At 38.1% G+C, this 16,686-nt stretch overlaps 1 protein-coding gene across 2 annotated transcripts; it reads right to left on the bottom strand.

Moving 5' to 3' along the window:
- Positions 1 to 730: 730 nt before the first annotated feature.
- Positions 731 to 16,473, bottom strand: LOC149821321 (geranylgeranyl transferase type-1 subunit beta-like). Of its 2 annotated transcripts, none has more exons than XM_089982300.1 (11): positions 16,215 to 16,473; positions 15,746 to 15,821; positions 15,604 to 15,662; positions 15,342 to 15,481; positions 12,365 to 12,420; positions 12,205 to 12,281; positions 11,991 to 12,036; positions 7,078 to 7,202; positions 1,722 to 1,789; positions 1,264 to 1,351; positions 731 to 1,170 (listed from the first exon to the last, which is right to left on the bottom strand). In XM_089982300.1, the coding sequence occupies exons 1-11, from the start codon at positions 16,374 to 16,376 to the stop codon at positions 1,012 to 1,014; spliced, it is 1,056 nt and encodes a 351-aa protein (XP_089838426.1). In that variant the 5' UTR covers positions 16,377 to 16,473; the 3' UTR covers positions 731 to 1,011. The 2 variants fall into 2 exon arrangements, with proteins under 2 accessions (XP_089838426.1, XP_089838427.1); XM_089982301.1 differs by having other exon boundaries at positions 12,006 to 12,036.
- Between the last annotated feature and the right edge of the window lie 213 nt (positions 16,474 to 16,686).

Here is a 16,686-nt window from a genome sequence, read left to right as displayed (position 1 = left end):
CAAGGTCCTTATGATCATTATATTTTGCAAAAAGTATTGGCTCCAAAGTTCATAGAAAGCCCATTGATGCAGTTGAGTCAGATCAGAGCACTTTACAACACCCTCCACCACACGACATTCATGAAAAAAAAAGCTAGTTCCTCATATTTACTCAGCTGGCACTGGAGCAGAGAATTCATCTGGTACACTCTGGTTCAACATACCTGACTAGGTAGGTCGGCTTAAGACATTCAAGTTGAAGGATGTCAAAATTTCAATACCCAAGGTGCATGTCTCTGGCCACATGGCTAAAGCCAAAGCTCTCTCTCTCTCTCTCCAACCAATTAAGCTAGGGATGCCAATGATTCAGATTTTATCCGATATCCGACTGAATTCAATTCCATTTAGTTGCATTTGGTAAGCAAAAAATTATCCAATTATAATCAGATGAAGGTATGGTTTTGAAATTTTGCTACCAAATCCGACAAACATCAGAATTTTATAAAGATCTGAATCTATTTACCTGTAAACAAAGCAGATCTGGTATGATCCCTTCACCATCCGAATCTGTTAGCTAATATCCGATTAGTTGGATACAATACTGACTACATCTGATCCACATCTGAACCAGTTACATCGCTAAATTTAGCAAATGGACAGCAGATTCCATTCACGATTTGTAAAATTACCCACAACAGAAACGAAATTATAACAGCCAAACACAATGAAGAAATGAGAAAACTATCATGGGTAGAAGAAAATAAGAACCACTACTAACATTTTCCCCAGAAGATATTGATCTAACAGCTGGAGGTGCCTTAAAAGTCTCGAACGTTCCCTGTTCTGTTAATTTACAGAACAAAATATAAAATTTGAAAAAGAAAATCCAAATCCATTCTTCCCTTTTTTCTTCACATAAGTTACAGTGGCTGCAGCCTCTTTGTTTATCCATCCTGATAAAATTATATTTAAATCCATTCAATGGCTAAAAACAATCTATAGAGTTAATGCCAAGTTGGTGTGCAAGCTCGATTAGATGCTTGAGGTTCCCATGGAAGCAAGAACAGTGATACCAACTTCAATGCAAAGCCTGTTCAGTCCAGGTTCTTCCAATAAACTAAATGAAGAAAAACCAAAATACGAATGGTATAAATCTGGTAGCTCTCCTGGAAATTTGCTGAAACCACCATACTGTATACAGAAAGAAAGTGTGATTAGGAGAAGCGGAAATCAGAGGAACAACAGCAATGAGAATGCCTGATACTGATGCATGGCGGTGAGAACCTTTGATTGACAGCTAAGCAGAAATCCACGTAGAGCATCCTTGTCAATGAAATGGTGGGCCCCTATAAGCCTCAAAACCCCACCAACCCTGCACATTTCCCAGTATTCACTATTCAGTATGCAGACATCAGCTCTTAATATAAATCTATAGATCTACAATAAGTTAGAATAAACCGAGCCTCTCTAACCTATGGATACATGAGTTGGCCATATCTCATTAACTCCAAAGCAGACCGTGTTCAGACATGCTTGCACCAAAATGGGGAACCAGGTTACATCCTTATCCCATGTTCTCGCCCTCTCTTTCAATATAACTAAATAAATACTCCATATCAACTCCAAGTGCTCTTTCTCTCATGCTAAATTATATCCCATAGTGTGTGTGTGCGTGTGTGTGTGCACCCTTCCTTCTGGCAGAGTAGGAACACGTTACTCGCATATATTCATTTTCTACATACCAGAAAGCATAACATGAATCACTGGCTTTGTTGATTCGGCCTTGGAATCCACCATCAACTGCTTGTCTCTGCAATAGTAACAGCAAGAAGGTATTTCAATTTATAGCCTCCAGTATATCCCATTCTTTTATGAACAATATTTAGCATGCCAAGCATAACATAAGTCAACCGTCTCATAATTACATATCCCCGTGATGTATCAGTAGATTTTTGTTAGCAATCAGGTTTAGTTACACAGTCGACATATCTGTTTTTATCACATACTCTTGTCCCAAAGTTCATCCATGGTTAGCCCCCCTCTCTTGTAAGCATCCGATTATACAAGCCTTATCTCTGGGTTCAAACCCTCTCCATTTCTAATAATGATCTCTGTATCACCTATCTAAAAATGATCTCTGTATCTGCTTTCTATATGTACTATCCTTCATAGCTATAACCTCTCTCTCTCTCTCTCTCTCTCTCTCAATATAGCTTCAGATTGGTCCTACTAAAAAATTATTTGGACCCCAAGTCTGAGCCTTAGCCTCGGGTCATTCCGGCTCAACACCAAATTTTGAGCCCATCAGAGCAACCTGGCCAATGTCCATTGACATGTAATGAAAAGAGGCGGAAGCACCAATAGAGCAAAAGGCACTCTTTAAGAGTGACCACTAGAGCCAAGAACACAAACACCAAATGTGCACACACAAAACTCTCAAAAGTAGAAAATGACTTAAAGTCATAAGTTGGATATTATTGAAGAAAGGAAGAGAAGGGTGAAAAACCCATGCTTGCAAGAGGAGAATACCTCCTCTATTTATAGAGGAGGGAGGCTCAAAGAAGGGACCACAAGGGGGCTCCCTTGTAGTCGTTGGGGCCCCAACGGTCAGAGGGCCCCTTGTGATCTTACAAAAGGGAAAAAATAAAAAAGAAAAAAAGGTAAAAAGGAAAAAGAAAAAAGAAAAAAAGTAACAAAACAAAAAAGTACATTGGTTTTACAAGAATACCCTTATCGGGTATTTCACTAAAAGAGAAACAGTATATACATATATGTATATATATACTTATATATATATATATATATATATACGGATGTATATATATAAGTATATGTATATATATATATATATATACATATTTTAACATGACATTAGCACCATGCATTTAGCAACTGACATTGGTATCCAAGAAAAAATGCATAAACCAAATTGTGAATTTCAGGCTAAACATCTCATGTGCCCATCAAAAACATCTTAGTTGTCTCAATTCTCAAACAAGAAATTTTTCTCCCCATCATCAAGGCAATGGGAGAGAGTAATGATCTATGTCAAACAGGTATTCCATTTGGACACCAAATTTGTATCCCCTGGTATATTAGTCATTGAAAACTTCATAAAAATGGTTGTATCCCTGTGTACACAAGCGTATATGTAAAGTTTGAGAATTTTCTGGGTTTTTCAGAAATGATACGGGATCATTCCAGGTACTTTTATGAGAAACTCATCGACCGTGATTGGATTGATGAACTTTTGGATGTTTGCCAAGTTTTATCGCTTAGACAACACCATCGGGATCTGGATCACGATGGGGGATCCAAACGAGGCCCAAAATGGGTCTCACATAAGATAACTAGGGGTTTGGGTCCATTCGGACCCAGCCCAACCAAGAACACAATCTAATTGCAATAAGACTGGATTTGAATTCAATCCAATCTTAATCCCTTGCAATCTACCTTAAAATAAGGTTTTTGTGAGAATTTAGATCTCTGAGATCCAAATCCAAACCCGCACTCATACACTATATATATATATATATATATATATATATATATATATGGATTGAGTTGGGCCCAAATGGACACAACACAATCCACTCCCTTACCCAAATTAATTGGGTCAGATCCAACCGGATCCAGACAAGGATGTTGACACCCGTGTCGACATCCCCTCTCTCCTCTATATTTAAACCCCTTATGGGGGTTTTCTTTTTAAAACAACGCACCCTGCCCCGTCTCTCTCTTTGCATTCTCTTTCCCTCTCCCTGGGTTTCCCTTCCCCCTCTTACTGCACCCTTTCCTCCCCTCGCCGAAAGCCTCAACCCACCCCCTCGCCGGACCCTCCCCTTTGGTAAGTGCTCTCTCTCTCTCTCTCTATGTGTGTGTGTGTGTGTGAAAGACAGGAGGGCGCCGTCGTCTTGTCCCGTATCCTCAACTCTCTGCCTTTCTCTCCTCCTCCTCTGGTTGGTCGGAGGGCAGGCACCCCCTGCACCTGCCTCCTCCCCCGCTTCTTTCCCTTCTTCTGTGGCTGCCCAAAGCAACCATTGCAACAACAACCTCGACTGCTATTGTCGATGAGAGGGAGGGCCCCACGCTTGCCTTGCCTTGTACCAGCCACGGGGTGGCTGGTCCTGGTGAACCCAAGCTGGGCATGGGTTCCCAACACCCTACCGCGCCACCAAGGGTGGGCAGGGATCTTTGCCTGGAGCAGTGGAAGCCATGACGGCACTCGTGTTGCCATAATACCTTCCCCTTTCTGCCTATTTGTCTCGCCACCAATGGTGGGCAGGGGCCTTCGGCCTTGCGTTGGCCCTCTCCCCTTTACCCGTGCTCTATTAGCCGGCAGTGGCTTGGCCATCGACTCTCTCCCCTTTTCCCCTGCTCCGTCAGTAGGCCGCGGCAGCCATTGCCTCCAGCAGTGGCCTAGCCGTTGACCTTCTCCCTTTTTTCTCCCTCGGTTTGGGACAGGGTGCGACTCGGCTTGATTGCAGAGGCCTGACCTTTCGTCATCTTGCTATACCCGAGCAGCAGCAGTTATTGTTGTTGTTGTCTCGAGTTGGGCCGAACCGAGCTCAACCTGATTCGGTCTAGCACCCCTAGGCTGGCTCGGGTACGTCAAGTTTGACTTGTTTCCACTAAGCCAACTTGATAAGGCCCTGCCAACCCTCCCTTGGTTCTCCTTGGCTCAGCCCGACTAGCCGCCAAGATCAGCTCAACTTCTTGTACCAAGCCCAGCTCGGTCCAGTAGGCACAAATTGGGTTCAAGTTCGACCATTGCGATGTGATCGTCACCACTTCTGCTAAATTCAAGAACTTAACCTCGTTCCTTACGCAGTGTGATAAAAACCTTTTGGAGCGCATCACATCTGTGCAACGAACGACACTCCTTATTTCCGACATTTTTGTTGAGTCATGGACAAATTGATAACCTACGCTTGGAATCCTTAGAGATTCAGACCATCTCCGAGGTAGGAAAAAGTTGCATACAGAACATTTATGATATATATGTATTATATTTATGTCAAATATATATATATATATATATACCTTTAACTCAAGTACGCAATTTTGCATATTCTTGTCCTATTTAAATTAAGTTATTTACTTTGTCGCCGCGTTGTAACGTGCACAGACTCCTGTTTTATGTATTTTACTTAGTCTGATATATGGTTTCGTATATCGGGCCTTGCTTACACAATTTATTTAGCCTGATACGTGGTTTCATACACCAAACCCTGTTCTACACTATTTACTTTGTCGTCGCACTGTAATGTGCATAGGCTTATGCTTTAATATATATGTATCCTAAATATATATATAATTATATCGGGATTACAATTTTGCATACTCTTGCGCTATTTTTCAATTACGCGCACATTTATTTAGAGTATGCAGTTTTGAGTATGTTTGCTTACTTTAAATTATGTCAGTATGCATTTAAAGACGCAGACTTGCGTATTGTTGTTGTAACTCAATTTCAAAAGAATCTTTATGTGATATTTTATAATTGTATGTTACTTAAAAAAAAATAAAACGTGTGTTTTATGTTCGCATGTTCATGATATTTAGCATACACACGAGTTGCTTATCCCACGAACAAATTAAGGTTTATAATGATCTCATGCATCAAGGTTGTTGCGTCTATCATTATCAGAAAATTGTGATTTTCAGTGTTGTGATTGGGGGTTCTCTCTGAGAAACCAATATCTTTCTCATTAAGATAGTACTATCATGCACGACATGCTGACGATGGATGAATTAAAGGTTTATGACAAACCTCGTGTGCGACAATACACCTTTCTATAAAAAAAATCACGTAAACGGAGATGATCGCCTTCACAAATAAGATGATGGATTTGGTTTAAAAGACTAGAGCATATTGAATGGGTTGTCAGATAAAATAAAACCTGACATACTCATTTATCCTTTGGTTTTTGTTAAGAGAGAGGATAGGAGGTATAAACTTCAATGGATAAGTTGTTAACAACTATGCTCCTCGAGTGACAATGGCTTGGCGTCTCTGATCATCGGAGTTAAGGAACTGAGCTACAAAATATTATCCTAAGTGATAGATCTCATTGACTTTTATAGAAGTTCAAATGCATCCCCCAATTACAAGTGGCCTCCGAAGAATTCTCTCTCAGTCTTTATACCGTCCCCTTTAGAGCAAATTCGGCTAGTCATTCGGGGTATCAACATACGTAAAATAATAAACTCCCGAAACGATCTCAGTTGTTTTTATGTATTATCCTGTGAGTACACGCTGGTCGTAATTATCAAAGGAAGATTATGATGTTCACTTTGCTTTTCTTGAAACCGAACGTTGTAAAATATGTTATTGCATATGTTAGTCTTGTTCTGACGTCTGATATCAATGCAATACCAGGCTTTCATGAGTCTGACTCGTTTATAGGATATAGGTGACTTATATATGAAAGTTGCAGACGATGACGCAATGATATCAAGAATCCACTATCTCTGTTGTTTGCTCCGGAGCACGCTTTATAATTTTATATAAGAGTTCCTTTGTAATAACTCTTTTTATAAAATTCTTGTTTTTATCTACATGGTTTTGAATGAATGTACGAAGATACAAACCTAAATTGTTGAAAGGGAAGTTTGCTTATAATCCGCCGAAGGGCCGTCGACTTGTTTTTTCCAAACATTGTTTCTGCTGAACTATTATTTTTAACTCTGAAAATTGATTGATTATAAAGTTTCAAAATTTTCCTAAAATTTACAAGTTCGGGATTTTGGGGCGTTACAGTATACATGTGACACAGTGACCCACATAGAACCCAAATGTCAATTCTCCTTCACGACATGTTTTGGAAATAATATAAAAGCTAGAGGTAGTTTGGAGAAAAACTTTCATCACATTGCACGTGGTAGCATTCTATCTGAGTTTGTCATACCTACAGCAGGGGAGGTCTTCAATAATATCCATTCAGGACCGTAGCCAAAAAATCACCACTCTTATGTAATTTGTTTCACAAACAGAACAAACTAATAAATTTATAAAGAGAAGATGTCACATGAGCTGCTGATTAACTACAAATAAGAAAAGAAAATAACAAGAACAAGATAAATGCAAAAGTATACCTGCAAGCTCCACTCTAATAGCAAAGGCAGATTTATATCAATCGATTCCGTAAAACTAGACAAAGGGCCGTCATCTACGAATCCCATCAATCTAAGAGCTGCAACTGCACAATATGTTGCACCACCTGTACCACTAACACAAAAGATATGTTTAGAATTCTCCTCTTCATATTACCAAACTACACTACTGTTGCAAGCATGGCCAGTGATTTAGATTTGAAGCTATTTAATTTAAACGATAAAGTACAGGATACAAGCTGCCACACAACAAAAACATGGGAAATTGGGACTTATGAACATCATAAGAAAAGGATGCAATGGGGAGAACATAGATCAAGCATACATTTTTCAATTTATTAGTAGGGCTGCACATGAGCCAAGACATGTCCAAGATGGGGCTGTTTGAGTTGGGTTAGTACTTTCACACCCAGGCTCGAGCTTGGATTGGCTAAGCTATAACAAAAAAATTTATTAAAAAAACAGTGAAGATGAGAAGCAGGTCTTAAACCTATGGCCTTGGTTTCCAAAGCCAGTAGAGTGATCGTTACATCAAATAGGATGCATCTATTAGGGTCCTGAACAATCATAACTTATGGTGGTACACCCTTGATTTACATTGATCTACTCTTCAAAAGCAAAAACCAACCATTAGATCATGTCTAGCATGTCATGTTTACTATTTTCATATGTTAAACTTGACTCCAACATGATGATTTAGGCTACTTCTAAACCATCCTTATCTTCATGAATATTGAGCCATAAATCTCTAATCATCTTGAAAATTTGAATCTTATGGTAATGGTATATATGATATAAGTAAACCTAATATCATAGCAAACCATGCTAAAAGAATCTTATCGGTTAGATCCAACCTATGTAACACGGACTCTTCTAACAGGAAAACACACCTGCATCACACCCACACCGATGCGGGTGCGACACTTGGACACGACTTCCTTTGTGTCAGATGAAGTCAACCACATTGAGGCCCATTTCTCTCCAAAAGCAGGTTCGCTTAGCCCTAACTATATAAATACATAAATGCACACACACATACACATGTATATATAGGGTAAACATTGTCTACTAATGAAGCTAAGGAATATTTTTCCTTGTTCCCTAATAAATTGACTAATTAAACTCATGTTTCTATAATCAATTTGATCCCCAAAACCAATTGGGGGCAAATGCCTACGAAAAGATCGCTTGGATTTACGAAAAGGTCACTCTCACAGCCCAGATACAATGTCGCAATTATCAGGGGTGCACTCTATCATTGAGCTAACAGCCCGTCGTGCAGGCCTCCCCAGTGGAGAGGCCCTGCTACGCCAAAAGCGAGAGAAAACCCATCCCTCTCTTTTCGTTTATATTACTCCGTTAGACTCCTCCCACCGCTTCTATCATCTCTTCCAAACTAATGTTCCAATATCTTCTTGTCATTTATCCCCACACTTTCTCTAAAAAAAAAGAGATGAGGTACCCTGAAATAAATAATTGTTCCAATGAAACCTTCTACCGGGGCTTGACCCTTGATACACGGTCCAAGCTTCACTTTATTATTGTTAATTCTTTTACCCTTAGTTTTGATATTGTTTTTATTAATAGACCATTCATTATATTAGTATTAGCTTAGCTAATAATGAATCTACTCTTATGAATGATTGGATTAGATCCCATAGAATGGTTGTTCTGATGTATTATGGAAACTCTTTGGCTTGGGGATGCAAGAACCAAATAATTCTCTGTGGTAGAACATAATATCTCTCATTTCACCCCGAATAGATTCTTTCTTAAATCCACACTATTTTCAACCACTACAAGATCAACAATGCCATGAGTTTGGGCTTCTGTTGCTGACATAAAAACATCCCTTTCTATGTCTTTAGATACAACCCATAAAGGTTTGCCCGTTCTTTGTACATAAACTCTTGTGAGTATTTCGCGAACTTTCAATAGTTCTGCTTCCAGGATAAATTTTCCTGCTTGTGCCTCATAAAAAGAACTAACCGGTTGGTGGATCATAACCCTGATTATAATGTCATAATGACCGATTCCTCCATCTCGCAAAATGGGATGAAAGGAATAAAATAAATAACAATAAAAGATAGAAAACCGTACAGGATGTGATATGGTTCTGAGGGATGAACCAGATATGCATGTATAAGAGCTTAAATAGGAGTAGGTCCCTCCATATCATCAGGTAACCATATATGAAGCGGGAATTGCACGAATTTAGCAACTGCACCAAGGAATTAATCTCATTGTTATTAATGGTCGAATCATTGAATATTTCGAATAAATCCTGAAATTCAAAACTACCTGTTATTAAATAAAAACCTAAGATTCCTAATAATAAACCAAAATCCCCCACACGATTAGTCACAAACGCTTTTTGACATGCATTTGCTGCAATTGGTCAGGTAAACCAAAAACCTATTAACAAATAGGAACACATTCCCACAAGTTCTCAAAAAATATGGATTTGTATCAAATTGGGACTAGTAACTAATTCCAATATAGAAGTATTGAAAAAGCTCATATAAGCAAAAAATCTCAAATATCCTTGGCCATGAGACATATAATTATCACTATAGATAAGAACCATGATTTCAACAGTAGTGATTAATATCGACATAATAGAAGTGGATCAATTAAGTAGCCGAACTCTAAGAAAAAATCACTGGTGATGCTCCAAGACCATAGATATTCATAAATTGAGCTACCGCTTATTTGTTGGATCGCCAGCTTGGTGGAAAAGACCATAACTATACTTAACAATAAAACAACGGGAAAAGCCCATATACGACGAATATTTTTTGTTGTTGTCGGAATAAGTAGGAGTCCCAATACTATTAACATAGTAACTAGAAGTGGAACGAAAGGTATAATCCATACATATTGATATGTGTGTTCCAATATAATCAAATCAAATCAAATCTTTTTCTTTATTTTCTTCTATATTATATTAATTATATTAATTATTGTTCCCAATTCATATTCATCACCAGTTATTATTTTTTTTTAAACACAAACCAAAATAAGGATATGGAAAAGAAAGAACATTCCTTTTTATTATTCTTTCTCTTCCTCGCCTATTTCAAATTTAACCGGAGGAGTTACAAGTCCGCCATCAAATCCCAGGGCTCAACTTTGGACAAGCGATGAAAACTATCAAGCTAGAGTGCGGTAGGGGCAGAGGGAATTTTCAGTGGAGCGGTGAAATGCGTAGAGATAGGCACCATCAGATTCCTAAGGGTGACTTTCGTCTCTGTTAGACAGGTGGGTCTTATAGTCAAGCTCTCTTCTACCTTTGCACTCGAGGGCAATCTCCGTCCGGCCTGAGGAAACCTTTGCACACCTCCGTTACCTTATTTTTGCCCACTCGAGGGCCAATCTCCGTCCGACCCGAGGAAACCTTTGCACACCTCCGTTACCTTATTTCTGCCCTGGGGAATTTCTCTCTCATTTAATAAAAGTATGGAACCTTGGGTGACTAATTGGTGGAATACCAGCCAATCTGAAACTTTTTTGAATGATATTCAAGAAAAAAGCATTCTAGAAGAACTATACAGAAGGGATTATTTATCTCAGAGGGGTCTGCGGAAAATACTGGGGAAATGTCAACGACTGTTGGTTTATTTATTAAAGAAAAATTGAGTGCGTTATAGGGAATTAATTGGTCAATTGGGCATTGGGGAACCAAAGAGTGGTTAATTTGGAAATTTAGTAACTAATGAGTAGAAATCACTCTTTTCTTCAAACATTTCCAAGTTTTTGTAGATCAAATGTTACAGATGTGATCTACATGGTTTGTTTAGTAAGAAACCTGTTTTGAATCATGTGATTATGACAAGTAATTAGGTTTTTAAAGGGGTCCAAAAACCAACGAAGCACAATGTACCAAAATTTCATAACTCAAAAGATCACATTTTTACATCAAACAGGATTCAAGGCTTGATCTTTAGCAAACAAACCATGCTAAACACATCTATGTGGTCAGATTGAGTCGATACAACCTGCACCTATGATTTCTAGCTCACTAGTTCCTTACCTTCATTAGTAGCAAATAATTTCCCATATATATATATATATATATATATATATATATATATAATCACCCGAATCTGCATCTGCACTGCACCCGCACTCACACCTATGTGACATAGGATCTAACGTTTGGCAGCTAGATCCATCTAAACAAATGTGCACAACTGAGTTTAAACAAGCTTCATTCTCGTTTAAGTAACAGAGCTTATAACTAAGCTCACACTTGGCTCATTTAATAAATAAATGAGCCCAAGTCCAAGCAGATAAGGGTGTCAACGGGTCGGGTTTGGTTTGGACCCAAGCTAGAATCACACTCAAACCAGATTTGAGATGATGGTATTGGGTCTGAACCCAGGTCTAATCGGACCCACCATAAGAAAACCATACCTGGATCATACAAGGATTACATGAACCAAACCCGGACCATACCCAGTAAAATAATATTTTTTTTTTATCAATTTTACATTGAAAAATTGTGGATCTTAATTGAAACTCGGGTTGGGCCCGGGTCTGGTAAGAAATTTCACAAACCATACCCAGTCCATATATTAATCGGATCCTTCAGGTCTGACCCAGATTCTAATTGGGCCTTCTTATTTATCACCAAACCCTGACCCTATAGGGTTTGGTACGGGTCGGGAATGACCCATTGACACCCCTATAAGCAGAGCTCAAGCTACTTGGCTTCTTGTTCATGCCTTGGTGATGAAAGTCATATTCAATATAATTTTCTGAGCAATATGATCAATGCAGAATGGATAAACAGGTTTAAAAAAGACCACTATATAAATGATATCACGTGATTGGGGGTTGGGTTGGAAGTTTATTATGCTCATAAAAATATACTAAGTGGTGAATTTCTTTACCATGGGATTCCGAACCTGAAGTTAGACCAAAGCCACCATCATATGACTGCAAGTGGAAAAAGTGAACAGTTTCTTCAGGCAAGAAAAAGGAAAAAAGTGTTCAGTTAATACATAGTTTATGAACATATAATAAACATCCAACTTACATGAAAATTCATCACTTTGTTGTCATATCAAAAAGTATATGGTAGGAAAAGGTACAAGTGAAACAAACCTGACAAGTAAGTATAAAATCTTTCGCTTTGTTTATATTCAGACCACTCCAATCATTTAGCATATGACAAATAGCAGCTACAGAAACATGTTATATACCTTCATCAAGTTCATGGAAACAAAGCATATCTAAATTTTGTGGGCTGTAGAAAAAATTTTACCAGCACAGAAGACAAATCTTAAATCCCTCTCTGCCCCAGTGTCAATAGGCATAAAACTGTCAAACATACGACAATTTTAACAAGTCAGAATGGTCCAAATTCTTAAGAGACTTTTTGACATCCATAATGTTGAAACCTAAATTAATTAATTGTTGGGAAAAAAATTTCTCAACAGACACAAAGTTGACTGAAATTCTGATAACATACTTTATTTTCAATGTTTGCATATTAAACCTACATGCATCTCTGTTTGTGCTTACTTGAAAAAGGGTCATCATCAGGAGATTCTGATTTTTTTCAACAATTTATTAACATGAAACCCAAACATTCTTATTTCAATATTTCTATAAATGACAGCAAAAAGAAACCATATTCCTTCTTAATACAATCATCAAATACATCCTATATCAGCTTTGTTAAGGTAAAAAGCAAAGAGATGAAAGTGTAAACAGAAAACCTGAAGGGGACTGACTAGACCCAATTTCCTATCAACCTGCTTCCAGCTATGTTATGTAACATGGACATTTCTAGAAGGGCAACGCACCTGTGTCACACTAGCATCAGTGTGGGTGCGACACTTGGACACTGCTTCTACAGTGTCAAGTGTGGTCAACCAGACTGAGGACGATTAACCCTAACCAAGTCCAGCTTTATCGATATTTTACACACACACACACACACACACACACACACACACATATATATATATATATATATATATATATATATATATATATATATATATATATATATATATATATGCACCCCACACCCTTCGCACCTATGTGACATAGCAGCTATGTATGTAAACGGTTTTCTGAAATAACACAAACTTCTTCTTGGCTATAGCTTCTGTTTTGCAGGTTGTATATGGAAAAGAGTTCACCAATGAATTGACTACTCAAAACCACTGATTTGATCAATTTTATTGAACTGACCAATAAAAGATACTTTAATATTTCCCTTTTTTATTTTCTTATTGAATTTATCTTCATCTGTCATGTCGTTTCTTATACAGCAACCTTATGAAGTGCCATGCACACTTCAGAGGTAATAAACCCATACTTTTTCCCACTGTCAGTCAACTAAATACCCACTAATTTGTCTGCAAAATGTCTGACTTGAGCCCAAAAAAACACACCAACAATGTTTGTGATCAGAGGTCCTGTTGGGAATGAACAAAATGGGACCGAGTCATTTAACCTACAAAATTTGTTCAGAAGATTTGCGAAAAATGCCAACCGATCCATAGGCGAGGAAAAATTATAGTAATTTGTTCCTTTCAAAAGAGAATTGCAGTAAATTGCTCTAATCAGCATTTGCATGAATTGCAACCTGTCTCATGATTTTCCCATGGTTTCAGCAAATAAGTCTCTTTCATTAACTCTTCCACTTCATCAACCACATACTCCCCAACATATAAAATACATTCCACCCTTTAAAAAAGAAAAGAATCATCTCTGGGTTGAGAATACCTCTAGGGCGTTCTGAAAGTTAGACAACCAAATTTATCTACCGTCTCTTTGCTGTCTGAAGGCCTGAACAGAGATAATGTGGAAAGGAAGCATCAACATTTCCTTAGCAAGGACTCTACTCCTAAGTCTTCTTAGTTTGGTCACAGAATACGTACTTAAATAATTAAGAGTTCTTAGAACGAAATATACCCATAATAACCTAAAAACTACAACCATGGTTATTCTGGTTTGAACACACGAGCAAAGAAGTGATTCAAGCACAACTGCAAGCATTAACCAATTTTTGTCATGATCCTATGATTTTCAAAGAATTCCAAGCGCTTAATGTAACCCCTATTTTCTTTCACAGTAAGCTAATCTATAACATCAATATTCACGGAACTTTCTGTACTCCAGCATGGAGTTCCATAAAGATCTATCAAGTTCAAGCAAAAGCCAAGCCAAATGCATGAGCATTGGGCACAAATCCAGATATAAAATCATGTCTAGCAGTTTGTCTTGAAAAAATGAATAAGTTATCCAGGTGACAATCATAATTTACACAATCATAATTTACTCATAATCCACCTCCATATGCACATGGCAATGGATTGGATAGTAAAGCATTAAACCACCTAGTAGTCATCTTGTTCCAATTCTCCTATGTGGCAAGTTCTTTGTGGATATACCAGTCAAAATCATATTTTCTCAGTCCCTGGAGATAGAGAATAGTATGGGCCCAGTTCATATTAGCTCTAAATATTAATATATTGTAGAGACCATTTGACATGAAAGTCTCAAATTTTGTAGTGCTAGCACCATACGATATAGATGGCACTCCTGTGATCCATAAAGCACAACAAGAAATTTATAGAATGTGGAGTTTGATCTACTACCAATTTGTAAAACAAACTATAGTACAATTTATACTTCTATACTGGCATATTGAGATAAGAACGTCATAAATACATCAAAAGTTTTGATACAAGAAAAAGGCAGAAGGGGTGATGGCTGGATAATATAGTCATTGCATCTTAGAGTCCTTGTATAACAACATCATACATAAGAGTGTCGCAGAAAAGCAAGCGAACTTGATTTGTGCAATAAAAGTGAAGTATCTAGACTTTTAGCATGGAACACATAAATTGTAATTCAAAAGATAAGTTTTGAACAAACTTCATAACAGGAAGTGAAGCAACACACCAACAATTTTGCCACTGCAGCTTGATAAATAAAAGGATCATATCAAACTGATTTTTCTAAGTCTCTAAGCAAAACCTACCAATAGTAATCCCATCACCATGCTTGTAACATGTGTCATCACTTTAGGTCAATTTTTTTATTAGTGCTTGTTTCATAAACTTAATGTCTACATATGAAATGTGCTATAACTCACAACATAAAAACTCTACTTCCATTTCATGGAAGGGACTGCCCGAAAAGTACCAATGTAAGAGGTCAAATGTGAAATAGCTATATTAACTTTAGTTTTAAATCCAATAAAGATCAGGTTCATGTCATACCTTCCATCAGGTTGTTGAAGGCATCTCATAGAGGTTGAGATAATCTCATGATTGATGTTTGCGAGATCATATCCAACCGTCTTTAGTATAGCTAGAGCACAATATGTACTAGCTAAATTACTAGTAATGAGGCGCAAAACCTGCATGATCCACACAGAACATAAAACCGTGCAGTTTTACCAAGTGGCATTTCAAAAACCATTACAATCCAAGGTTTAAAGAAAGGAACACAAATGGGAAAACGGCGATCAGTAATACATACATCCGAAGTTGCAGCAGGAAACTTCGAATTGCTGGAACCGAGGAATCCGTAAAATCGCCCTGAGATCAATAAATTTACCACATTGGATTTCACATATATCTAACACCAGAAAACATGAACAGTTGAGACCGTGACGACCTACCATCCTCCAAGTCCTTGGTCGTTGTAGGAAGAACTTGCAGCGACAAAACCCAATCGACAATCCTATCCTTCTCAACCTAATAAAGAAGCATAACAGGTAAGCATTCGAAGCAGCAAAACACCAGCATAGCTACAAATAATTCAATCCTAATATGGATTAGGTTTTAAATTGTACATAAATCACCATAATGTGAACTTTCTTATGACCAGAATGACAAAACAACTGCAACTTGCAAATTATTCCATCAATATACACTATTTCTATAATGATCAAATAATGCAAAAAACGATTAAATTGGAGAGATCGGGTAAATAAACTGCAGATTGAGGCAAAATTTACACACAAGACCGTGATTCAAGAGAATTAAACCAAAATTTCGTGACGAACAGCTGAGATCTGAACATAGAAGGGTTTTCCGTTCTGGAAGAACTTGCAGTGGGAATCGAATTATGGGTTTTGGGAATCGTACTCGATCTAGGGCGCCGAGGATGTCTAAACCCGAGATGACGAAGTAGGCAAGAGTAAGACGATTGATGTCTTGGCCTTCGTACTCGTACGGCAGGCGCTCCATCATCATCTGGAGCAATCGAAGGTGGCGATCCCTCTCGAACGACCTCGACAGGGAGCCCATGGCGGAATTTCCCACTCGAGAGCCAAGAAAAAAAATTGGGTGATAGAATTCCAGGGAAACCCTTTCCCCCCGACTCGGAGTGCCTGTTGATATTCTCTCCTGGGTTAGGGAATGTTGGGTTAGGGCGCGTTTGCTTGTCACGGAAGAGAGTGCCGCGGCAGGACCGTGGAAAGTGGGTCCAAGCTATGTAATCGTTTTTAATCTTTGTATTATGGTTCGGGGTCGGCCTAACCCCATCTTGTCAATAAAAAAAAAAAGATATGGGTCAATCCATGTATAATGGCAAGGATTTCAGAACAGTTTGGAAAAG

Source organism: Nuphar pumila, chromosome 12, assembly GCF_984573655.1.
Source record: "Nuphar pumila chromosome 12, dmNupPumi1.hap1.1, whole genome shotgun sequence".
In the NCBI taxonomy this organism is placed as follows: domain Eukaryota; kingdom Viridiplantae; phylum Streptophyta; class Magnoliopsida; order Nymphaeales; family Nymphaeaceae; genus Nuphar; species Nuphar pumila.
Note: the sequence above shows the minus strand (reverse complement) of the source record. Positions and strands in the feature narration are given on the sequence as shown.